The following is a 24,458-nucleotide window of genomic DNA, read 5'->3' on the forward strand; positions in this document are numbered from 1 at the left end:
ATGGCCTCTGCACAGCTGTCCCTTCCAGCCAGCCAGCACCAAGCCCCTGGGATCATCCAGCACTGCATGGGTAAGAAAAACTGAGGCACGCAGCAAGCTGGGGTAAAGTGCAGAAGAGAAGCCAGGAGTGCCATATCCAAGCCCTTTGCTTTAATCACCAGCTCTTCCAGAAGTGAGAACAGAGCTGAGGGGTCCTGGCTACAGGTCTCGCACCCTAACTACCAGCTGCACCCTGCTCCCAGGCCTAATAATAGAAACCTATAGGAGTCCTGACCGCCCCCGAAACCCACTACAACCATTTACCCATGCCCCTCAGAGCTGAAAACACAACCCCTCTCCAAACACGCCTCTTCCCATTGCTTTGTCCTGCCCTCCCAGAGCTACGTATGGAGCCCAGGAGTCCGGATCACCCTGAGGCAAAGGCCTGCTCCAGAGTGCACCCTCATGAAGCTCTTTGGCTCAGGGTGGTGACTGAACACTCCCTGGTTACCAACAGTGCTCTTCTGCTTTGTGAACAAGGCAGTGCTGGGTTGTGGACCTTGCTATCTCAGCCCGGACCATTGATAGCCTGGTTCAGAGTTGGAAGAGGGAGAAAGGGAAAGGAAAAGGAAAAGAGAGCATTAGTCAGTGGCAGGTTTTCACCCCAGACACTTTGCTATCCCCCAGAGTCCTTTGTATGCCCACAGAAGCCTTGTGCTCATGAACCAGCCACACGAGCCCACCGGGCAGCTCGGAGTCGGGTTGATCCGGACATCAGAGGCCCTGGCGTGGAGAGAGGCAGAAGAGTCTGGAGTAGAGACAGGCCACGAGACCCGGGAGGAAGCAGCCTGCCCCCACCCCTCCCATCTTCCAACGCAGCTGTGCTAACTAGCACCATCTTCTCATTTGAGAGATGGGTGTCCTTCACTGCACCGAACAGCCCCCTTCGCTGCTCCCCAAGTCAGCTCGCAGGATCAGGCCCCTTGCAATGCCTCGTGTGCCCCCCCAAGCTGGGATCCCCGAGGAAGAGGGCGTCTCTTCCAGGAGGGGTGGCGGTGACAGTGCCAGAGATGACATCAGCATTGCGCTGGCTTGGATGACAAGCCCCCTCTCTCCCCCTTCCTGCCAGCAGAGACGGCTCCATCCCTTTTTCCAAGGCTGCCACTCAAGCTGTCACCAAGGCCAGCCTATTATCAGAGCAGTCTTGAGAGCAGATTCCCCCGCAGGCTGCTTGGGGCTCGCCCACACACACGCAGACACAAGGTGATGAGGCTCCCGGCTCTCTTCACCTGGCTGTGGGCTGAAAATTTGGGGTGGAGGAAGCAGGAAAGGGAGGGGGAAATGATGTTCCCCTTTTTGAGGGACTGGCTAACTGGGCATTACCTGCACTGGTGCCCCTGGGGAACAAGCAACCAGCTGGGATGGATGCACCAACCTGCCGGATGGGGTAAGTCACCTACAACTCTCTCCCTCTGAACAGCTCCTCTCTGCTTTGCTGGCCTGCTCCTCCTGTTGTCAGGGTGATTTGAAACTATCAGGGGTAAGAGAGTTTTCTGCTGAAGATCAGACTTTGGGGGGGCGGTGCGTGTATGTCTGTGCGCGCCTTGGATCCAGTGGCTGCATCTCCAGCACAGACAGGCAGTCCCCTGGCTCCAGCCAAGTTGTTCTTCACTTCCCCTGGAGCCAGAGGATCAGAGGCGGCATGTCTGCGTGTGCCCACGTAACAGAGCAAGTGTGAGGCCGGGTGTGCGACAGCGAGACTCCATGTGTGCAAGGGTGAGCAACTCTCTTGCATGCTAGCACTGGTCCAGACCTCTCTGGCAGTGTGAGGAAATGAAAAAGTGAGATCTGCACCTCCCTGGAGGCCTCTTGGTGCGGCAAAAGGGACTGGGGAGTAAACCAGGATCAGGCACATGAGAGAAAGTAGCTGCAGGTGTCTGTGCGTGAGCACACATGCGAGACAAAAGCATCCCCGGCTGGGCAGGGATACAGTGGGTCTGATTCTCTGCTACATGAACCTACCACTGGCACCAGTGCAAAGGGAGTGCTGGCCAAATGATTTAGGAGCACCGGTGTAGGAGACCGCAGCAGTGGTGGGACAACAGGGGACAGGGACCGGAGGAGAGAACCCTAGTCCCGTGCCCTTTGCAACAGGGCCTGATCCAGATCCAGATCCAGACACTGATCTTGAAACTCTGGTGTGACTCCATGGATCCCCGCGGGGGCCCTGTAGCTAGTCCACTGGTGCCCTCGAGGGCAGGGGTCTGGGCTCCGAGGGCAGCAGGCAGGAGAGCCAGGCTGCCCGGGGGAGAACGAGCGCTGATTGAAACAAGAACTGAACAACTTTGCCTGCTGCTTTCTCCTGCCAACTCAGCCCAACTCCTAAAGAGCATCTGGCTCGCACGAACATGGGCTGGTCCCTGCGCTGGGCTGTAGGACAAGGGGACTCAGAGCACAGGAGAGGGAGATGATCAGGGCAACCTTTCAGTCCATCCTGGTAGGCTCCAGCCCTGAACTGCCCCCTCCATCCTCACCTGCTGCCCCTGCCCCACTTGCCCAGTCCCTCAGCTCCTCCAACTCCACCATCCCCAGGGCACTGGCTGGAGTCCCGAAGTAGGGAGCAGCTTATAGCATGTCCAAGCCCCCGCTGTGGTGATGACCCCTCTGGTGCTAGGGAATAGTGATCCAGGGCCAAATACCCTGCTAGAGCAAATCAGCAGAACCCCACTGATCTCAGGGAGTCAGTTCCCTACAGGGTGGATATTGTCCATTGAATCCAGCTATGCGGCTGGCCCTTGGGTTCAGAAATTCCCTGCTGCCCATCAGGTGAGCTGGAAACCCCAGTGCTGCATAAATCAGCCCCCAACCCTGTACAGCTGCCCTATAACAACTCATCCTACCCCCTTTGCCTTGTGACTTGCAACCCCCCCGTGCGGTGGGAGTTGTAAAGCCACAGGCTGGGATCCTGCTGGCTCTGGGAATGCAACATTCCCAGAAGCAGCTCTAGCTGGGCTGGAAAGACCCAGACAGAGCAGCTGCATTTTCACATGCACTGCAGCATTGTAAGAGACGGCCCCCGGCACAGCCCAGCCGAGACTGGGTCCCTTGAGACAGCTCCCTTCTCCAGATAACATGGGGTCCCTTATACCCTTGACAGCACCCACTCAGTATACACACAGGCAGCCTCCTCCCCTACCCCAGGCCATGGTAAAGCTGCCTGGATGACAGCAGCACTTTGATTTCTCTACTGATCAGCTCTACGAGGACCCTCAAAGCTGCTAATTCATAAGGGACCCTCAAGCCTCCCATAAAATATCCCAAGCTGGAGTGCGAGCCTCCCCTCCAGATGGCTGGGAGCCCACGTGGGGCTTGATTTGCTGATAGGGGCTTTGATCTTCCTTAGTCCCATCTCCAGCCTCCCTCCCCCCCCACCCCACCCCCCTGCACCCCTCCAAGCACTTTAATAATTAAAGGAATTCTGCTCTTATCTCCAGGGCTGGAACGGAGCTGAGCTTTCAGCCCAGCATCTACAGGGGCATCATCCTTGACTGCTTCATATTTCATCGCTATCGGGTCTGCCTGCCCAGATAAAAAAAAATAACCTTCGGAAAGGCGCCGAGACTTGGCCACATTCCCCTTCCCAGCTGCACCTATAATATTCATCAGCTCCGGTGCTTAATTACCACCTGTCCACTGCAATCAAAGCAGGCCCAAGGTAGGGGAGCGTGAAGATGTGTTTTACGGGTGGGGGAAACAGAAGAGGCAAGGGGAGCAAGACACTGGGCCAGCCAAAAACAAAACCCAGGAGTTCCCCCCCCCCATGTGTGTGTGCACGCGTGTGCATACGTGCACCCCTTTTGTTTCAACTACCATGCCATATTCCCTCCCGTACCAGACCCCAGAGTCCTGACTCCCACGTCAATGCTTCTAAACATGAGGACCCAGGAGTCCGGACTCTGCATCCCTTGGGATGACACCCGCATTGTTTGGTGGCTGCTGAGGATGCCAAGCAAGCAGAGGTCAAGGAGAGACCAGCTGGACCTGTCCTTAGAGGGTGCTCACAGCCCAGCAATGCAGCCAGAAGAGGCACCTCTAGGATCTCTCTGGCTGCTCAGGTGGCCCCAGGCCATCTTCCCACAGACAAGCGTCTGCATCGTGACTGAGGGTTGACAACCCCAGCAGCAAGGCCAAGGGCTTTGCAGGCCATCAAGGTTGAATCTGCACTGGAAAAGGGAGCTCTTTCTCTGTGGGGGAAGAGGTACAGAAGAGACTCAAGAAAGGTGGCCCCTAATGTACCTGCTCCATTGCAAAACAGAGGGGTTTGGCTTCCAGGGGGCCAGGCTGGCACTTCCCATCAGGCCCGTCCAGCCAGGCAAAGGAGACACTGGCCTGCAGGCTCCTGAGCAACAAAGCAAACCCACATGGGAACGCCTTGAGGCCAGATCTGCATGAAGGACCAAGGGGTAGACACTTCCACATTGCCATCACTTCTGGGTTGCCATCACGTTCCAAATACCGAGAAGGAACAAGGGACAAGTCCCTGGGCGGGCACAAATCACACCTGCAAAGCCCAGAAACAGAACCTACCCCTGGAAACAGGCATCCTGACCCCCACCTCTTCCTACCCCAGCACCAGCCCTCCTGGTACTCATGCCCAGACCATCCATCTCACGGCACGCACCTCCTCATCTATCATTAGCAAGGGTTCAGTGAAAGAGGCATGTGCGGGTAGGAAAGCAGACATCCAAGAAAGCTCTTCATTCTCAGATGGAGGCATGGATGACAAGACCGAGGATGTGCCTCTCAGCAGAGGAGACGGAGGCTCAGCTGGGCACCAAGGGAAAAGGTACAAGGTCTGCCATCTGGGCTGAGCCCTGCCGTTCCTCCCCATCAAGGATGAAAAGCCTAATTTAACTCACATGCATTTCCTTTCTGCCCTTCAAACCAGAGCCGTTCCTCTCCAAGACCTCGAATAACAAATGCTTAGGATCAGGGCCTCATCCTGACCGGAGTCTGATGGTTTTAGTGGAGGTGGGGAGGATTTCCTGCCCTCCTCCCTGAATCGAGACCCCTGGCAGGTCCCCTCATCTATCCCCCGGTAGGGAACCGGCCCCGAGGCAGCTTGACTATACGTTGTCTTAGACCGAGCAAGACGAGAGAGGCCATTCTGAGCGCGGCAGTTGCCTCAGCAACAGGAGAAGGCCAAGGTCCCTGCTCACACGGCAGCGTGCATGCACTTCCCCAGGGCCAACAAGAAAGGGATCAAGGGGATGCGCCGGGGAACGCGTCCTTGCCTGCATGCATGTAGCGAGGCGTGGGATCGGCCTCTTCCCCGCCACGCGGCCATCTCCTTCCACACATGCCCCACATTGGCATCGGCTAGGTCCATTCCCTGGGGACTGCAGGCATCAAGTCTGGGGGGTGGGGGTCTGGTACAGCTGTGCCAAAGATGCTTCAGGCTGGAACAGCTCTTGCCTTTAGCGATGGAGGTTATTTGTTGGTTGCCTGGTGTAGCCCATCACCCCGACAGCCCGTGATGTAGGGTGGCTGGTCCACAGGCCACTGGAGTGCCCTGAAGAACAGACCTACGTGCTGAGAACGGCTTCAGACTGGAGCCCCCTATTTATATGTCAAAAGCATCCAGAGCCTGAGAGGGCATCCAGACCCGGCATTCCTACCCGTGGGAGACTGAGCCCCAATACCTGCTCCTAACTGCTGAAGTGTTCACAGCCTGGCTGCCATGAGAGGCAAGCGTTGGCCATCACCACACGGGGTCCACGTTCTGTGTGGAGCCACAGGCATGGATGTCCTATCTCTAGGCCCCGATCGCAGCGGGCTTACTCCCCTTGACACTTCTCTGGCTGTCTTGAATGAGTTTTGCAGCCGTTTCATGCTGCTAGGCCAATGCAGAGTGCACAAGAGCCAGGCCTCTCCCCATAACACAGAGTTGGGGGCCCAAAGCAGTGCTGGCCCCAGCATACAGAATCCAGCCCCAAAATAACGTGACAGGAGCATGCATCACGAATACCAGCAACCTGTAGGACGTGGAGATCATTTTCTGCCTCTCTTTTAGCTTATTAACAGGGCCTCCCGGATCCGAGCAAATCAGTGAGATCCTCAATGAGGGGACATGCACCTCTTTCCAGATCTTCGTGCTGCTCGTGCCTGGGTCGGTCTGGAAGACTTGTGATTTTGTTGTTTCTGGTGTCAAGGAAGCGAACAACAAATCCCAGTCTCCTCACAGCCCCAGGGCCAGTCCCCAGCACCCGCCTATCCCTGCCAACTGCCCTGGGATGAAGCAGAGACAAAGTGAACCTCTATCGTTCTTTTTTGTTAGTGATAGAACTGTGCAATTAGGGGAACTCAGGGCTGCAAGCAGCCACAGAAACCAAGGGCGTAGCACGCTGGGTCTCAACTTCCAGCCCACGGCCAGATCCGACTTGCTGAAACATATTCCTGCCTAGTAGTCTTATATTACGTATCATACTATACATTATATCATATTATACATTAGAATACATATTATTCTTGCCTAGTAGTCTTCCTGCCTAGAGTGGAAGAGCTGGACCTGATAATCTGTGATGTCCCTTCCAGCCCCTAATAGTCTGGGGATCTATTATCCAGCCCAATTTCCAGCCCTGCAGGCTAGATACCATGGCCCTGTGTGCTAAATCATGCCAACATGGGGTTGCACTGGACCAATAACTCAGCCCAGCTCCTAAAGAACATCTAAACTAACTAAAATAGTCTGTTGTATTTGGTCACACAACAGATGGGGGCTGGAGGTTGGCTTTTTTACTCCCTTGTCCCCCTCGTAGAGGCCCTTGCAAGGCTCAAGTCTTCCCCAGTTCTCACCTGAGGGTAGAAGAGGTCACAAAACTTGAAAGTTTAAAAACTAGCCGCGCAGGCTCAGCTACACCCCGCAGCGCCGCAGGCCTATGTGTCCCTGCGCTCACGTCATAAAACCAACAAAGCCTGAAAGCAGAGCTATAGTGCTTGTTTGAAAGGGGATCTTTCTTAAGAGCTTTCCTTTTAGATACAGAGGGATAGACTCTCCATTAGATGAACGGACACCAGCAAACTATTAGTAACAGCAGTGATGATGTGTGGGTGTAGGTAGGGGGTGGGTTAGAAATGTTGGGGTTTATTTAGTGCTTTTGTTGAAACAAGAATCAGTAGGAAAAATCATCTAGTTCTGCTTCCAGTGGAAAGTGGCCTGGATGTGGGCGAGCATGGAGGAGAGAAGTCTATCTGGAGAAATGGGGCAGGGGGAGGGAGGGGGTATCTTTTCAGCCAGCCTTAAGGAAAATACTTAAATTGGAAACCAAACAAAGTTTCATTTAGAGCAGAACAGCCTGTGACACAGTTCAAATGAAACTTAATCCAGAATCTCCTGGCTCTCCACAAAGCAGCTCACCTGCATGCATCTCAGCACAGTCCTGCTTTTCCTGTCTCCGTGGACCAGCTGGCGTTAGCCATGATCAGAAACAGCTGGCCAACTCCTTTCACCCTGGGTGCAACTCCACATAGCTGCACTGACATCTACGGTAGCTAGCTGGGATAAAGCAAAGTACAGATCTGATCAGAGGAGCCTTCCCCATGTTCCTACAACATGTCCCACGTAACAAGGAAATTCTCTAAGGCAACAAGTTCTCTTTGCTCTGGAGAAGGTGGTGGGCACTAATATTAAAGCCCCCCTCAGTAAGAGAGCAAAGCACAAGCAGCAGCTCAGAGCAATTCCTAAGGGAAGAACCAGAAAAACAGCACATCTGAGAGCGCTTAATTGTGCTCTTAAAAAGGCTTCAGCCTAGCACCCTGAGGATTAGGGAGGAACAGCTGATCCTGCTTCTCAGGTGGGATTAGTTTGGCTAAAAAGCTGCCTTACCTGCTGCTCAAAGCCTGCTCCTTGCAAGCCTCAGTTGATGGAGGGCTGGGCCACCTGCGCTCAGCCCTTCCCTGATTGTCAGGGAACACTTCAATGGCTCTTGCTTCGCTGGGAAAACAGACACAGAAGTGTGATCCTGGTGACCAGAACAGGGCAAAGCAGGGCTGGGCTTCAAGGTATTTTCTACCCTGCTTCCAGCAGCTTATTTCAGGCTAGTTCATAGGGGAAGTAGATACAGACCTCACTGGAACAAGAGCCCCAATCCCCTTTCATCCCAGATATGCAAGCAAGTGGGCACCAGGCCTGCTTCCCCCACTCTGTGGACACTTAGACTTGCATCCAAGTGCTGTAAAGGGGCTTTAAAGACAGGGAAAACATGCAGGGGTCTCCCTAGTGTAAAATGGTCAGGCCCTTCAGTCCCCAGGGACCCCACTTATTCCATGCTCACCTGAAAAGCACACACCAGCCCAGGGTTGAAGGTAGCCAGGAGCTACTGGAGGTGCTACAGATGCTTCAAGGCAACTATCAAAAACACACTGGGGGAGGGGAGAGCAGGGCATTACGTTGAGCAAATAAAAAGCACCTGCTGGGCTGCAAGGTGCAGAGGATAGCAGCTCTGCCAAAATTACCCCGCTGATGCCGGAGAGACAGTAGATGAATAATCGGACCTGAACAGGGGCTGCAGGCGGAGATAGCCGGCTCCTCTGTTATCTTTATTTCAGCAGCTGGGATGTGGAGCCAGCAGTGGGTGAACGATGGCGTCAAGCAGTTGTGATAGCAGATTTTGCCATCGGGGTGAGACAGGAAAATGATGTTTGCTGCTTCAGTGTGCAAAGAGGCATCAAGGATTGAATGGGCTGTGCATACTGAGCCCTCGTGGACAAGAGATGCATTGTAGTCATTTGTATACACAAGGCATTTAACACGGGGAGAGGGGGGAACAAGTCAACTTCCCCACACAAGAGGAAAGGTGTAGTTAAAAGCTGCACATAGCAAAACTCATTTGCCTCCCCTGTCCCCAGAAAAGGGCTTTTTGTCCAAATTTCTTCAGGAAATGTTTGCTTTTGATGAAACGTTTCATGTTTTCATAAAAGACGGCAAAGAAAATGGAATTTCCCCAAGTTTTTTCTGCAGGAAGAAGATAAAAAAAAGAGATGTCCCTGGCCGGCTCTACCTACAAACTACTCCTGCTCAGCTCAAGCTCCTGCTTTGTCTCTGCTGTTTACCAGGGACTGTCCAACCTCCACTGTGGAAGGCAGCGCCATCTGGTGGCTGAATGAAAACACATCCCCCTAGTCCTAATCTGGAGGTGGCGGAAGGAGCTCACCTTGACCGTGCTGTAGCTCAGCCATGGACCCCAGAGCCCTTGCACTATCATCAGAGCCCTAAAAATGCCTTTCCCCACACCAGTGCTGCCAGGAGGATGCAGTGCAGTTTGGGAAGCCCAAAGCCCAGGGGATGCGAGTTACGAGGTGGATATAAACCCATGACAACAGACAAAGCAAGTCTGGACTGAGCTGCTGCCTCTGGGACAGAAGCGGCACAAAGCGTGGTGCAGGAGGGAAGCAGCTGTGACTTTCAGCTCGCATCTGCTTCTGCGGCATCCTGAGCCTCAGTCAAGCCAGCCCCAGATGCTAGCCGTGTGTGCAAGGACGGGCTGAAGCATCATGCCTGGAGATGCATGGGCCTGCTGACTGATGGCCACTCAGCCTGTAGCTCATCACTCAGCCCAGAGGATCAGCACTGAAAGGGGGAGGGGGAGAGAACAGAACAAAAGGACTTTGTATTTTCCACATCACAGACACCCACCCTGCTGCACAGCAGGGTACGAAAGACCCACCCTCTAAGAATTACCCGGTTTTTTAAAGGTGACCTGCAAGAGTCTTGAGCCAATTTCCATTTTGCCATGAATTAAAAACAGCAACTTTTTTGCTTTGATATTTTTCCCTTTCTTTTTTGCAGTTTTTCTCTCCCCCACCCTCCTTTTTTCAACCATTAAAGATTCAGGTTTTGTCTCATTTGAAAGACTGACAGCTGGAAAAGCTAGTGAAGAAGTGACAGGCCAAGGAGTGAAAATGGTGCAGATGAAAAAGGAAAGGAGCTGGAGACTGTCATCATCACTAAAAAAAAAAAAAAAAATCACCACCTAATCACTTAAGCAACCATAGGAAGGGGAGGGGAGCTAATCTGACAAGCTACATAAGATCAAAGACTGCCCATGCCTCATCTCCAGTGGGTTTTAGGCCGAGATCCATTGCCTAGATTACACTCTCTGTATGAAAGCACCTTTTTCAGGAGAATCAGCCTGACCTCAGCTCTGTTTCAATGCCCATGTTCTACTTAACTCCAGGGAGGAATTGACATTTTGGAGAAAAGCCTTTGTTCAATCTCCAACCACCTCCTAACCACCCTTTCTTCCCCCCATCAGTTATTGGTGGAAATTAAGCAGCGTTTAGGCTGCTGTTGGCAGTTATAAAGGAGCAAAAGAAATGACTGGCCCCGAATCTTTAGCATGAGAAAGGTCACTAGCAGATTTCCATTCAATAAGCTGTCTGCGGCCATGCAAAACTTGGCTCGAGTCTGCCACAACCTTGGCCTATGTTTACAGGCAGCAGTGATTTCAGGGCACCAGTCTTCACAGCACTGGGGCTACACGACCCATACTGGCACTGATTTTGTGTCCACGTGATTCACACCAGCACAGCTTACCTGGGGAGGGAACTGGACTAGCACTCACAGCTGGGCAAGTCAGGTTTACCAGGATATAGGCACACTGGCCAGATGTTTCTGCTGAAACAGCAGCAGCACAACAGCTAAAACCACCCCTAATAGTCGTCATTACACTTCAGAGTTAACACCCACCCAGAGGCAATTTGAATGTCTTCGGACTATGGCCTCTGGGTTTCTGCAGGCAAAGGGCCCCAGGAGAGGGGGCTGTGCAGTGCTGGGCCCAAGCTGACCAGCCCTAGGCTGCGCTGGAAGGACTCCAGGAAGATACAGAGAACCAAGGGCAGACAGATGGTTGTGCGCATTTATTTCCTTTTTTTTTTTCTTCTTTTTTTTGATAAAAATGGTATGCAAATTACATCGCCGCAGAGGCGGGAAACTGCCCCACTGGTCACGGGGTGGGGGAAGTCTGCGTGCCCCCAGAGGAGAGAAGGAGGGCTTGTACAAAGAGGGAGGAGGACTCCCAACACTTCCAGCAGGGAGATAGATCCTTGTTCAGTTGTGTTTTGTTTTTAAACACTTTCAAAAGGAAAAAAAAAATTCCCAGGTCACAGCACCCACAAGGGCCAGAGCCTCTGCCCCTCACCCCCCACCCCACAATGGCACAGGAGACCTACACTGCTCAGGCCCCTCGCCGCTTCTCCAATATCTGCCGAAATTGGCTCAATTCTGAGGCCAAGGTGACCTTGATTCTCAACTACATCAAGGCTCCTTCACACCAGTCAGCAGAAAAGGGGGCAGAAAACCAGTGCAACCTACACACACACACACACACACACACACACACTCTAAAAGCCGCCAGAGAGAAGCAGAAGGGGCCTCAGTGTAAAAGGAACTCCAGGCTCAGGGTTTCAGATGGAAGGACGAAGACAAATTACATCAGCAACTGCAAGTCACTTCAATTTCTCTTTTGATCCGTTCCTGATAAGATGCTGGGGGTGGGGGAGGGGGGAACAAACTTTGCTTAAGTTTAAATATTTGCCTGAAGGATGGGTAGGGAGGGAAGAATGTACAGTTAAAAATCAAACTACTCAAAACACAATCATTCAGGTAAGTCACTAGAAGTAATTGCCTCTACCATCTAGAGAGAGAGAGAGAAGAGTGTCTGAGACAGGGCATATTTAAGAAAAATACACATCTGAACTCTCTGTGGCCACTTGATGAGAACTGGAATCCACGTACAAGCCAGTTAAAGAACATTTCAACATGAAATCTTAACTTAGGAGGAATGTCAGGGCTAAGCTGCATCTCTCTTTGTGTTTTAAATACATGGACAGCTGTCAGAGGGCATGACAATGACGGTGGGTTGCCTTGAAAGATCCCCCTGTGCGTGCGGGTGTGTGTGGGTGCATCGGTGGGACAGCGCCGCTGAGTTTAGGAAGGCTGGGAGCCCAGCAGTCTCTCAATAGCTGCATTGATGTCTCCACCAGTGGCAATGAGGGCCTGGAGGTTGGCCTCACGGTTGATGAAGCCCATGGCGTTCAGCTGCTCCAGCTGCTGTTGAAATCGCACTTCAGGACTCTGCGCCTATGAGAGGGAGGAAGGCAAGACCTCAGAGAGGACTTACAGACCAGAAATGCAGGGCCACACATCCCATCCTGCTAGTGTCAGTGAGCCAGCTCCCAAGAGGCACTTACAGGGAGGCAATGGAGTTGCACCCAGTGATGCCAGCTGAGGATTTAAATTAAAAACCATTAGGGACTGGGAGAATTGCATGCTTGCAATGATAAGGGATGGGGATCTCCATAGCTGTTGCTCTGACCTACCTGATAGGGTGGGATTGACAGAGCTCTGCTGGCCAGGGGCACTGAAAAGGCCCAAGTTTGGGCACAGCTGTGCCAACAGGAGGGGATACCTGCTGCCTTAGCTGGTGCTGCTCAGGGACATAGCATAGGTGCATCGGATGATCTCCCAGTACTCTGTGCCCTCAGTCCCGATAACCACCAGAGAGGAACCATCTTGCCCAAGCTCCCAAAGCAGGTGGTCTGCCACAGCTGGGAGCAGAACCCCAGTCTCTTGGCTCCAACCCAGTGCCACGGGCAATGGGTCAAGGCACATCCCACAATTACTACTTACATCACCATTTCAAGGTCAGAGCAGCCTGACCAACAGCTCCAGCCCACAACATGTAACAGCACAGAACATCTCATGCAAAAGAGCCCAGCAGGGCAGTTGCTGTCCTCCGTGGGGATGTGGCCAAGCTGCTATAATCAACTCCTACCACCCAAACCACACAACACAGCACACCTTCTGGTGCCATACTGCAGTGTTGAGCAGTGTTGCCCTGTGAACACAGCACGGGACTAGGACTCCAGGGACCTGGGGTTTTACTTCAAGGGAAACCTCCTCTCTCTGCCTCAGTTCCCCCACTGATAAAATGGGGTTAATGCTACCAGCTTCCTCTGTGCAGTACTTTGAGATCTTATGCAGCCCTTGGCATCAGCAAAGCTGAGGGTTGCTATGGGGAAGCCCCCCTGCAACATGGCTGCTAGCCCATCCATGACACCCCTCATATACTGTGCCATCATAGAAAACGAGGGCTGGAAGGTACCTCAGGTCACACCTAGTCCAACCCCTTGCTCCAGACAGGACCAGCTCCAACTAGATTGTTCCAGCCAAGGCTTTGTCTAGCTGGGGCTTAAAACCAGGATGGAGATCCCACCACCTCTCTGGGTAACCTGCTCCAGTTTTACTACCCTCCTAGTGAGAAAGTTTTCCCTAATATCTAACCTGAACTACCCTTGCTGCAACTGGAGCCCATTGCTCCTTGTTCTGCCATCTGCCACCACTGAAAACAGTACAGCTCCATCCGCTTTGCAACCATCCTGCAGGGAGGTGAAGGCTGCTATTAAATCCCCTCTCGGTCTTCTCTTCTCCAGACTAAATAAGTTGAACTCCCTAAGCCTCTCTTCATAAGTCATATGCCCCTAACCATTTTCACTGTTCTCCTCATAAGCTGGGAGCATCCTAAAAAGCCTGTGTCAAGAGTCACATGGGAACAGGAGAGGTCTACAACCAAGGAGTTGATCCCTGTACGTACTTGAGAGTTTCCTCCAGCCAGCAGCTGTATCATCTGCTGCATGAGCTGCTGTTGGGGGTTACTGCCCCCGGATGGAGAGGCACTGGCAGGTGTCGAAGTGGAGGAGACTGGGTTTTCTGGGATTGTGCTTCCTCCCGTGGTGGGTGGAGGGATCCGGGGCATTCCAAAGGAGCCAAGGCTGCGAAGGGAAGCACAGGATGCACATGGTCAGTCTTGGCTGGCAGAGGCACTAAGAGCACCTAAAAGAACCAGTTTCAAGCTGCTTGGGCTGCAGACCCTTCTGAACTTTGCACATTGCCATATGCCCCCATGGGCAGATCTACTGCTTTGTGATGTCCCTACAAGTACACAGTAATCTCTCCTGCTCTTTGCTTTTGCCTCCATCTGGTTTTTCCTCTCCTCCCTTCTTCGCTGTCTGCTACCATGAGTACAGACACCAGTTTGATAACACTGACTTCAGGGATCAGAACGTGTTGCCCAGGCTCTCTGAAATTATACAGCCTCAGGTTCTCATGCCAGACTGACCCTGGCTAAATTATATCCACACAACAAGCAGAGCTGAGAGAAATGGGCTCCCTTACTGATGGAAGCTAAGGACTGAATATTCATCTTACCCCTAGGATGGGCGAGGTGTGTTGACAGGACAGTATGCTCTGTTGTGCCTATCCCTCCCTAGGACAGGCAGTACCACCCCATTCCCTAGCACTAGGTTTAGGAATTGACATCATGCCATGTACTACAGACAAGTGTGTGGGGCATGAGGGATTAATGCCAGAAAGAACATGGAGAGAGCTGCTTCGTCAGTGTGAAGTGGTAGAAAGAGTTAAGTGGCTGGAAGTTCCATGCAGCAGTGGGGGGGGGAGGGGGGGGGGGCGCAGGGCTCCCCAAGGCAAGGCCTTGGCACACCCACCGCTCGCCTGCACAGCCGCTGCCTGTGTCAGGAGAAGCGGAACTGAGCCCTCATTACCTCGGCACCAGGCCTGGAGCCTCCGTCTGCAAAGTCTGGAGCCCCTGCTGGATCTGGAGGAGAGCCTGCATGGCGCGGGGGTTGGTGAGGATCGAGAGGGAATCGGGATTCTGCATCTGGGAAGAGAGAGAAGAACAGAACTGATACCCGAAAGCCAGAGCTTCAGTCAGGAGGTTGGGGGGACAGCCCCCAGGGACAACAGGATCCAACTTCTCAGTAGGCATAGGCTCCTAGGTCTTCTCCTCCTGTTTTTTTGTGAGTGTCCCTGCACAGAAACACCAAGGTCTGAAGAAACACATCTGGATTCATCAAGTAGATTAGTTAGGCTGCTACAACCCCCCAGGCGGACACAGGCATTCAGGATTCAAGCCACCTTTGTTTCATTCAGCTTCCATCATTCCCAAAGCCAATGAAGATGAACCGACTTGCACTCTCAAAGTCAAGGAGACCGTGAACATCCACACAGGATTTAATACAATTTCATTACCTCACTTTGATCGCACGCCTGTTGGTAACCCGGATTTGCTGTGCATTCCTGTCTAGACAAGCCCTAGTTTCTCCATCTCCTGCTGTGAGCCACCCTCCTGGATCTTTCAGCCCCACAACCCATTCCAAAAGCACCACAGCAGCTTCCCTTGCTGTAAGGGCACAGAAACCCAGCACGGGGCAAGGCCAGGCCAGAGTCTTTACCTGCTGCAGAAAGACAGGGAGCTGAAGCCGGAGCTGTTCCTGAAGCTGTGGATTCCCAGCAAAGAGGGGGACATTTACCATGATCTGCCAGAGGACAGCAAACATCAGACAAGTCAGTGGGGCCTCTCTGCCACTTATCAACCTTGGTCCTATGCCATGAGACCACGTATGTTCTCCACACTGAGAGGTCCAGTATGTTACACTGCCAGCCAGGTCCTGGCCACAGGGGGTGGGATGAGAGCTGTAACTAACACAGGAAGCTGGAGGCACTTTATACCGAGAGCCTTCATGTTCCTTTACAGGGCAATGTGTGGCTCAGGAGATGGCTATCAGGTACCATCATTAAAATCTAACTGCAGCCCAGCCTGGTGCACACGTACTACTGTTACCCAACAGATTCAGAGAGGGCAGCTAGGTGGGCACTGACAGGGCAGGCACTGGACTCTGGATTTTCCCTCCCAGGGCAGGAAGATGGGACACTGCCAGGCTGTACGTGCTGTACAGATAAACAGAAGACACCAGTCTTCAAGCCTCTGTACAAAAGCTGGCTCGCTCTATGGAGCTCTATCAGAACGCTGCTCTCTAACGAGCAAAGCATCAAGGCCTGTTTGTATGAGGAGCCCCTGCTACCCTTTTACCTGTGCTGCGAAGTCGGGGTTCTGGGCAAGTGTCTGCATCATACTGCGCATGTAAGGGGCAGAGATGATGTTCTGCATCAGCTGAGGGTTCTCTGATATCTGCTGCAGGAGACCCTGCATCTCTGGGCTGTTAAACATTCCTGTGAGGAAACCAGGGAGGGGTGGGGAGGGGGGAGGGGAGGCGGGGATGGACAAAGGGGAGATAAAGCAAAAGACCATTTTGCAAGCCCGATCACTGCTGAAAAGGAGAGAGGAGAGGTGCTGCCTAGGGCCGAACACATGACTTGTAGAGACAGGGCAGGCAGCCACACACCAAGGAGGCACACAAGAAAGAATCAAAGGCTGAAGACAGCACACATTTGACAGCACCTGAGATTTTCAGAGATTAAAACAATTTTTTTTTTTTTTTTTGAGAGCTCCACCCAAGCTTTTACCTGTCCCCAGGGCTGGGTAACGTGCCAGCAACAACAAAAGCAAATGCATGGCCTTTGCCTTACCCCTGCCCCACAAGAAGCTACCTCCAGGAGAATGCTAGAATGGAAATTATGCAGTCTGGCCACTAGACCAGGGGCAGGCAATTATTTCAGGTGGAGGGCCACATACTGAGTTTTGGTAAGCCATTGAGGGCTGCACGACAGGCAGCCAGGGGCAGATAAATATTAATTTTCTAAATTTTTTAGAGGCCCGATGGGCCGGATAGAATGACCTGGCCATATCCGGCCCACGGGCCGCATTTTGCCCACCCCTGCACTAGATCCTCTTCAGCCAAGTTAGCAAGTGAATAAGAACCACCCTTTTTTTTAGCATGGCAGCCTGTGGAGATTATGCACCCCAGCATGCAATGCTCCAAGAGGCCAGACCTAGAGCCATTCATGCGCTCTTCTTCCAAGCAGTCACATAACAAAATAGAGGAGGGGGTGGGGAAAAAATCAATCCCAGCCTCCAACATAACCCTCAGGCAGGCCCACAAGGAATAATTTGTTCCAACTTGCATCACGGTAGACTTGCTCATCTGAAAGACTCAGTGACTACAGCAAACACGGGGATGCTGGACGCAACCTGGAGCCACCTGGAGCTGGGAGGTTGGTGCCAAACCAACTGCACCCCTGTTTCCTTTCCAGGATACGTACCAGTGCCCAGGTTAGCAGCGTTGATCCCAAAGGGGTTGGATACAGTTGGTGTGCTTTGGGTGGTCGTGGAGCCAGCACTCCCTTCACTGCTGGGCACCTGGGCTTGTGAGGCAGGTGGCGTGGGGCTCCAGGGGTTGGGTAAAGGCTCTCTGTTTTCCGTCCGTAAAGGCTGGGAGCTCGAGCTCTCAGAGTTTCCAGCCAAGGAGGAGAAAGGATTGTTGCCAAACTAGACAGAGAAAGAGAACTGACTCAGACCACCCAAAAGGCCATGAGAACCTGCCCTTGTGGGGGTTATTGGAACATACGCAATACAGATCCTGTCTGCCCTAGTCTGAGATTTATTAAGCACTCCCCTTGTTGAGAAATCTGCACCCAGCACTACAGTCTCTTGTGCAAGGTGGTTTTACTCTCACCCATAAGGAGGACAGACCCCACTGCTGCTGCCCCCATAGTCCCCTCCATACCTGCTCCCGTGCTGCACTGAACATGGGCTCCTGGATGTCCGTGTACATCCGGCGCAGGGCATTGTACCCTCCTGGAATGCTCTCAAGGTTGCTCAGGGCTCGGTCCTGGTTCCGCATCATCTCCTGCATCATGGCGGGGTTGCGAGCCAGCTCCATCGTCTGTGGAAGGAGAGTTTGGGAAGACAGATGATCTATTGAGGTCCTTTCTGACCCTAACATCTATGAATCAGGGAGTTTGCACCATGAAAGACTCCAGCATGCATTGTTATGGGCTAAATGGCTCAGTAGCATCCTAGAGACTGAGCTTTCACCATTTCAGTGCCTGTCTAAGGTCCACAGGGAAGGATTCAGAGGTAGGTTCCTGGACTTTGACCCTCTCACCCACCTGCCTCATCAGCTCTGGGTTGTTCAACATGTGGCTGATCTCAGGGTTCCGCTCCATGAGCTGCTGCATCTGGGGATTGGCCATGATCATCTGCCTCATCAGGTCGGGATTAGACATCATGTTCTGCACCAGAGGGTTCTCCATAATCTGGGATAGCATCTCCGGGTTAGACATCAGCTGCCGTTGCATCTGCTGCTGGAGCTCCATGAAGTTGGCGGAGCCCATCCCGAGGTTGCCGAGGCCGGTGATGCCTCCAAAACCCGCTGGAGAGAGAGAGACTGTCAGGACAAGCACTTTCAGCCGGGAAAAAGAGTGATGCATAGGCTGAACTATACAGGCAGAGAAACCAACCACATCACTCACAGAGGATGGATGCAGGGTTGCTGGGCGCTCCGTCTCCAGCACCCACCGTGGTCCCCGACCCACTGCTCCGCCGGCTGCCGCCTCCCCCATCGGAGCCAGCACTGCTGGACGTGGAAGGCTGAGATGGGGCAGCGGGAGAGGCAGGGGTTGCAGCAGGGGTGGAGGCAGCAGCAGAAGTAGCAGAGGCAGCAGCAGCTGAAGGATCTGGAACCCTAAAGAGAGAAGAGACACTGCTGCTGCAGGGAAACTCACACAGCCAGTTCCCTTCTGCAGTTCAAGAAAAGAAGCTGAGAGTGACCACCTCCGGTCAAGGGGAATGTAGAGCCATCACATCCAAAACCACCTGCTCTCACCCAAGGCAATGAGAAGGGAAGCAATGTTTGTATATACTTAACTCAGTCAATGCACCTCAGAGGAGATGGTCCCTAAGCAGGCACCGACTTTTGTGTTTTGTATCAAAAAGCATCTAGTTGGTTACCAGCATTCTTGACCCATTTGACTGCACCATGTATAACAGGCTCTTACCACATACAACAGAGATGGGCTTTCCTCTGTGGGTGCAGGGGACAGGACTAAGAACAATGGCCTTAAGCTGCAGCAGGACAGTTTAGGCTGGAGATGAGGAGGAACTTTTTGACTTGGAGGGTGGTCAAGCACTGGAACAGGCACCTAGAGAGGTGGGGGAGTCTCCATCCCTGGATATGTTTAAGGGCAGGTTGGACAGACACTGGGCTGGGATGGCCGAGTCTTGCTGGGTTATTTGACCCCAGTGGTCTTTCCTGCCAAGAACAGGAGGACTGAACCCAATGATCTCACGAGCTCTCTTCCAGCCCTGAACTTCTGTGAATCTGAGTCAGGGCTGATCCTGCTTTGAGCAGGAGGCTTGACTAGATGACTGTATGAGGTCCCTTCCAGCTTGACTTTCTCATGTTCTTTTCTCTTCAACCAACAGGGCATATTATAAGCAGAAATGGGAGAGAAGCAAAGCCCTGATGCTGCAGAAACTTGCACCCAAGCTTAGTCAGATCCATGAGCAAGCCTGTTAAGGTTAAGAGGACACACCCACACTGGCAGGGTGAGAAGCCATTTGCTACCACAGCTGTTCTAGCTTTGCTAGTTTCCCTTCCTCATTTCTCTCTCTCACACAGCAATGTGGGGGGGAGGAAAAAAAGAACTTTAAAACCCAAAAAGCAGTTAAAGTCCCAATCCCCAATAGGAGCGTGGGCATGACCGCTGGAACTACCAGCAACTCATCTGAAAAGGCAGGCTACAGTGCATGTCAATGCCTTTATGAATGTGGAACCATCAGGTGGCTTGCAAATGATGCCCCCTTCCCATAAGCTGGCCATTCAACCACAATGAAGGGTTAATCCCTTCCTTGCCCACTCGGCGCAAGAGAACCTGCTGCCCCCAGTACCTGAACAGACTGCAGGGAGGTAGCTCCTTGCACCGAGCAGAAAGGAAAGCTGACTGCCTTTCTAAAAAGAGAAACAAAAACCTTATGGGAAAGGTGTGAATGCGGGAGGAAAGCAATGAGACTGGGAAAGGAGAATCTGCAGAGGTGGCCCTTAAAGGGGTTGAAACTGCAGATGGCCAGTGTCTTGGAAAGAAAGCACAGCTGGCCAGCTGTTTAGAAAGCCCTTCTCCCCTTGCAGCCCCCCGAGATCTCTCTGTACTGCCATCCACTTCCATTCGCACAGCCTCCCCTCCAAAAGCAGCTGAAATAGAGCGTGCCTAGCCAGCTGCTGTGAGACGCTTGCCCTAGGAAAAATACTTTAGAATAACTACCCAGGGAGCAGGCTTGCGGCTACTGGGAGCACAGAAATTGTTGGATGAGGATTTTTTTGCCTCCATGGAACTTTCTGCAGCAATTTTTAATCCCAAACATTTTACAAACTAATTTCACTGCTGCCACAGCAGCGGCTGCAGTCGGGGAGACTGGGGAGAAGCCAAGCAGATGGGCAATAGGAAGTTTAACCAAAAAAAAAAAAGGAAGAAAGATCAGGGTTACTTGGACTCTCTCACCACAAGAAGGAAAGGCTGCAATGCACACATGCTGGTGACCATTAGAGAGACAAAAAATGAATGATGGGCCAGTTTTTAGTTTATCTCAGGAGACAGTTTGCAAGTGCTGAGGTTTATCGCGGAGACAGCGGGAAGCAGCATGGCATCAGCACGCTCCATGCAGAGGTAGTGTTCTGTACAAAAGCCTCCGACAGTAGCTGACAATTCGTGTGGCTTCAGAAAAGAGGTACTGATTTTTAATAAGCCAGGGAGGAGGCATTCCTGCTGGGGGACAACAGAGCTTCAAAAGGAGCGTGAGCCTGTTTAGTGACACCCACTGCTCAGATGGAAAGACGAGTCCCGGGAATGGTGGGAAAGGGCCATTAGGAAACAAGGAGGTCTGCTTGCATCTGTAATACGGTGAAGGCACCAGGAATCATTAGACAATGGTAACTTAAGAGTCACCCAGCAGCAGCTTTCCAATATGCTGATTTACACCCATGTCTCTGGTCTGCCTGAAAGATACCCCCAAAAATGTCGTTACGTGCTCTTGATAATGCCATACACTCACTGAACGCCTCTTGCTGAAAGATCTCCCAGCACACAGGACAGTCAGACCCCGCTGCAGGGACCCTGGAGTGCGAGGTTCTGGCTTCACACGGCTATGAGCAAGTGAAATAATCTCCATGTCCTCTCCGTCACCCGGAGAAATCCCTGCTTTAATAGGTTCTTACACGCAACAACTAATACTCGTAAGATTTCTAAGCATGTCAACTCTGCAAAGCTTTATGAAACCCAGGAGCCCGGAAGCCAAGACCCAATTCGAGCAAAGTCCCACAGCCCCCCGAATTTGAACTTGTACGTTCGACAGCCAGGAACTCACAAACACACGGTGTTATTTCCTAAAACCCCAGGAAAGGACGATTTCTTACTTCTGTGGGGTCTTAATCACCAAGTGCACAGTCAGTCCATCTTTGATCCCGTGTTGGCTCAATGTGTCTCCATCCTTCAGGATCTTCCCCGCAAAGATCAGAACCAGCTGATCCTGTTTGGCTTTAAACCGCCTGGAGATTTCTTCTTTGAACTAGGGACAAAGACAAAAGGAGGCAATTCTCAGGCCGAGATGCTTTCGAGTCTGCCCAAGAGGCTACGGGAGCACCAGCGAGCCCCGGGAATGAGCCTTCACGCGGTCATTTCTCTGGTGACAGTCTGAAGGATGCCAGGCAGGATCACCAGGGCCGAGCTGGTTAGGAGGGCGATGGCGCAGCCTTTACCTGTTTAGCTCACACAGGTGAGCTTTACAAGAGCAGAGCGCAATAGCCTTAAACTGAAAAGCAGCTACACCAAGGACCACGGATCCCTTTTGCACCGGATCATCGCCCTCCGAACGTCCGCAGCGTCCACGTCTCCGCTTGCAGGCATCGCATAAAGGACAGCGGAGCAATACTCCACGGCGAGCCGGCTTCAGCCAGCGGAAATACCGAACCAGGCGGCCCCTTTTCTACCTCCGACTCCTGCGATGACATTCGGGTTTTGAGCAGCCGGGCAGCAGCGCTGGCGGCCTCGTGTCGCCCCCGCCCCCCGGGAAGAGCAGCCCGGCCGCGGGGGCTCCCCCAGCTCGGCACGTCCCCTCATGAAGACGCGGCTCCGAAGACAGGCCCGTCTCCGCCTCGTCCACGCGCGCCCGCCCGGCCCCTGAGCCCCGCGCTGCCCGCACCCACCCCGGGCTCGGCGGCTCCCGCCCCAAACCCGGCCACGTCCTGCTCGCGGGGCGACCCCCCCCCCGGGGCAAACCCTCCCGCGCGGCCCTGCCCTCACTCCCGCCCCAGCGCTGCGGCCCCGGCCCGCACCTCGCGCACGGAGGCGCCGTCGCCGATGACGATCTCCTCCTTGTCCTTGGGGGTCTTCACCGTGACGCGGATCAGCGCCGCACCCGGCCCCGGCTCCGCACCCTCCGCGCCGGGCCCGCTCGGCTCCGCCATCTTGGCCGCCCGCCCCGGCCCCGGCCCGGCCCCGCCCCCTGCCCAGGAGAGCGGCGCCCGGCGGCGCGGGGGGGGGGCGCGGGGAGCTCGGCGCCCCCTGGCGGCGCGGCGGGGAACGGCCGGCGAGGGGAGGTGGATGAGGGGGATGGTCGGTGGGGAAACTGAGGCACGCTGTGTGTGTAGCAGGGCATGCATGCATCTTGGTGGGGACACTGAGGCACGCTGTGTGCAGGGGGGTATGCATGCCCCTGGGAGGAGGTGCGGGAGAGGCCTGCTATATGTGGGGAAGGGTATGCATGGCCCTTGGTGACTGTCCTAAGCTCCAGACCCCTCCCCGCAGCCCCCCGTCCACGTGGGCCTCCCCTCTGGACTGGCAGGGGGATCCGGCCCTGCTGGACACCCCGGGGGCAGGTGCCGGGCTGGGCGAGGGGGCAACGGGCCGCACCGCGAGGCCCCCAGCGCTGCTGCAGCGACAGGCTGGGCTGCACCCCGGGCCAGGAGGCTTCGCCGTCGCCTGCTTCCTCCTTCCGTCACCCTGCGCGGATCGGGCTCCGGGCACAGAGACGCACTCGGACTCCGTAAAATCACAGAATCAGAAATTGAGCCCCTGAAACGTTTTCCTTGCCCTCCGCTGGAGTCTCGCCAATTGTCCACATCCTGCCTGCACTGGGGGCCCACAACTGGACACAGGACTCCAGAAGTGGCCTCACCACTGCAGAACAGAGGGGAGGAATCACTGCCCTCCATCTGCTGGCAACGCTCCTACTACGCAGCCCACTGCCCCTTCCTGAACCGCGTGTCACGTGCCCCGTACTGCTGGCAGCGCAGGGGGAGTCTTCCCCCGCTCCCATCCCACGCCGGCGGGGGTTTCTTCATTGCCTCCCAGTGCTCCTGCTCAGAGACTCGGGCGTGGGGAACCCATCCGCAGCCTGCCCGAGCGCCACAGCGGTGCCTGGTTCCCTCCATGCAAAGGCAGGCAGCCAGTGCTCGGTAGCCTCGTTGCTCCCCCGCATTCACACGTGCTGTTGGTGTGTCCCCGCAGTGGCACGTTCACAGGAGTCTCACCGACCCCTAGGAGGAAGCGGTTCAGGCTTGGTCTGTACAGCTCTGGGGTGTCTGGCACTTTGGATAGGCATCCCAGCTCCCTCCTGGGTCATCTCTAACGATAGCCACATTTTTATTTGCAGGCTGCCAGTGTTTCATCCCGTGGCTGTGCTGCAGGGGAAGCTTTTGACCTACTAGTATGAGCCCCCTCCCCTCAATCCTCGCAAGTCTGCTCTCCTCCCCTCAATCCTCGCAAGTCTGCTCTAAGTGACACAGGGGAAACTGAGGCACGGAGAGGCTGTGATTTGCTAGAAGCCTGCGCTGGAAAAAAGGCTAGCTTCTGGGTAGCCAGGGGCTGATTATCCCTAAGGGCTGCCAGCTGGAGAGCTCACACCCACCCACCACCCCTTCCCCAGGCTCAAGGGGGTTGCAAAGGAGCTGTAAAATGCTGCAGCCAGGCCTGAGGGAAACTGAGGAGGGGATTAAACAGAGCATCGATTTCTCTGTTTTCACATCACCAGTTCCCAAATGTAAGTAGCTGTGGGGTGCGAAGGGGGTTGATCTCCTGGCCGCGTGGGAGTGTCTGTGCTGGAGATGCAACTGCGTTGTGCCTGCCGTGGGGTTAAAGCAGGATTCTGGTCTTGTTAAGATAGATAGAAATATATATTTCTGTGTATGTGTGTATATCTATCTTGCTCCTGGCCTGTAGCCCCCTGGCACTGCCTCCAATTCCCCTTTGCCTGCTCCTCCCAGCCCCGAACAGCTCCTTGCTGGGGCAAGCTGGGAAGTGCCGAGGGGGGGAAAAAAACTTTGATGCTGAGTATGAGCAAATATCTGGGATTTTACTCCTATTTTTAAAAAACTGCCTGGACAGAGGACCCAAAACAAGGGCACGTCTGGGAAAACCCGGAGCTATGGTAACTCTAAGCAACATTTCTGCTTTTTAAAGAGGGAAACTGAAACGGGCTGGCAGGGGTGGGGGGCGGACATCAGGATCTTTGTGCCTGCCATGTGCCTAGCTCCTGTACTGGAGGCTGCCTGCAGCTGCCTTGCAAGCCTGAGCTGCTGGCAGGGCCACGCAACCCCTGTGCCTGTCATACGTGGGCCTGACTCGGCAGAAGCCAGGCCAGGACTACAGCTCCCAGGCTGCTCCGGGCGCC

The 24,458-nt window shown here is 53.9% G+C and overlaps 1 protein-coding gene across 1 annotated transcript; it reads right to left on the reverse strand.

Annotated features, from left to right (window-relative positions):
• Positions 1-10,881: 10,881 nt before the first annotated feature.
• On the reverse strand, positions 10,882-22,278 carry UBQLN4 (ubiquilin 4). The gene is made up of 11 exons (XM_090053409.1): positions 22,123-22,278; positions 21,205-21,356; positions 18,269-18,480; positions 17,906-18,168; positions 17,521-17,679; positions 17,057-17,282; positions 15,927-16,066; positions 15,289-15,372; positions 14,599-14,714; positions 13,632-13,809; positions 10,882-12,118 (listed from the first exon to the last, which is right to left on the reverse strand). The coding sequence occupies exons 1-11, from the start codon at positions 22,252-22,254 to the stop codon at positions 11,966-11,968; spliced, it is 1,815 nt and encodes a 604-aa protein (XP_089909535.1). The 5' UTR covers positions 22,255-22,278; the 3' UTR covers positions 10,882-11,965.
• Positions 22,279-24,458: the final 2,180 nt, after the last annotated feature.

Source organism: Crocodylus siamensis, chromosome 6 (assembly GCF_052110815.1).
Source record: "Crocodylus siamensis isolate JL-2025a chromosome 6, ASM5211081v1, whole genome shotgun sequence".
NCBI lineage: Eukaryota > Metazoa > Chordata > Crocodylia > Crocodylidae > Crocodylus > Crocodylus siamensis.

Excerpts from the sequence above, each read along its gene's own strand:
- UBQLN4 (XM_090053409.1), bottom strand. The coding sequence starts at position 22,254 with ATGGCGGAGCCGAGCGGGCCCGGCGCGGAGGGTGCGGAGCCGGGGCCG. Across the intron at positions 16,067-17,056 it reads CGCTGCTAACCTGGGCACTG|GAATGTTTAACAGCCCAGAG; the intron begins GTACGTATCCTG and ends GTTTCCTCACAG. Across the intron at positions 14,715-15,288 it reads TCCCTGTCTTTCTGCAGCAG|ATGCAGAATCCCGATTCCCT; the intron begins GTAAAGACTCTG and ends CTCTCTTCCCAG.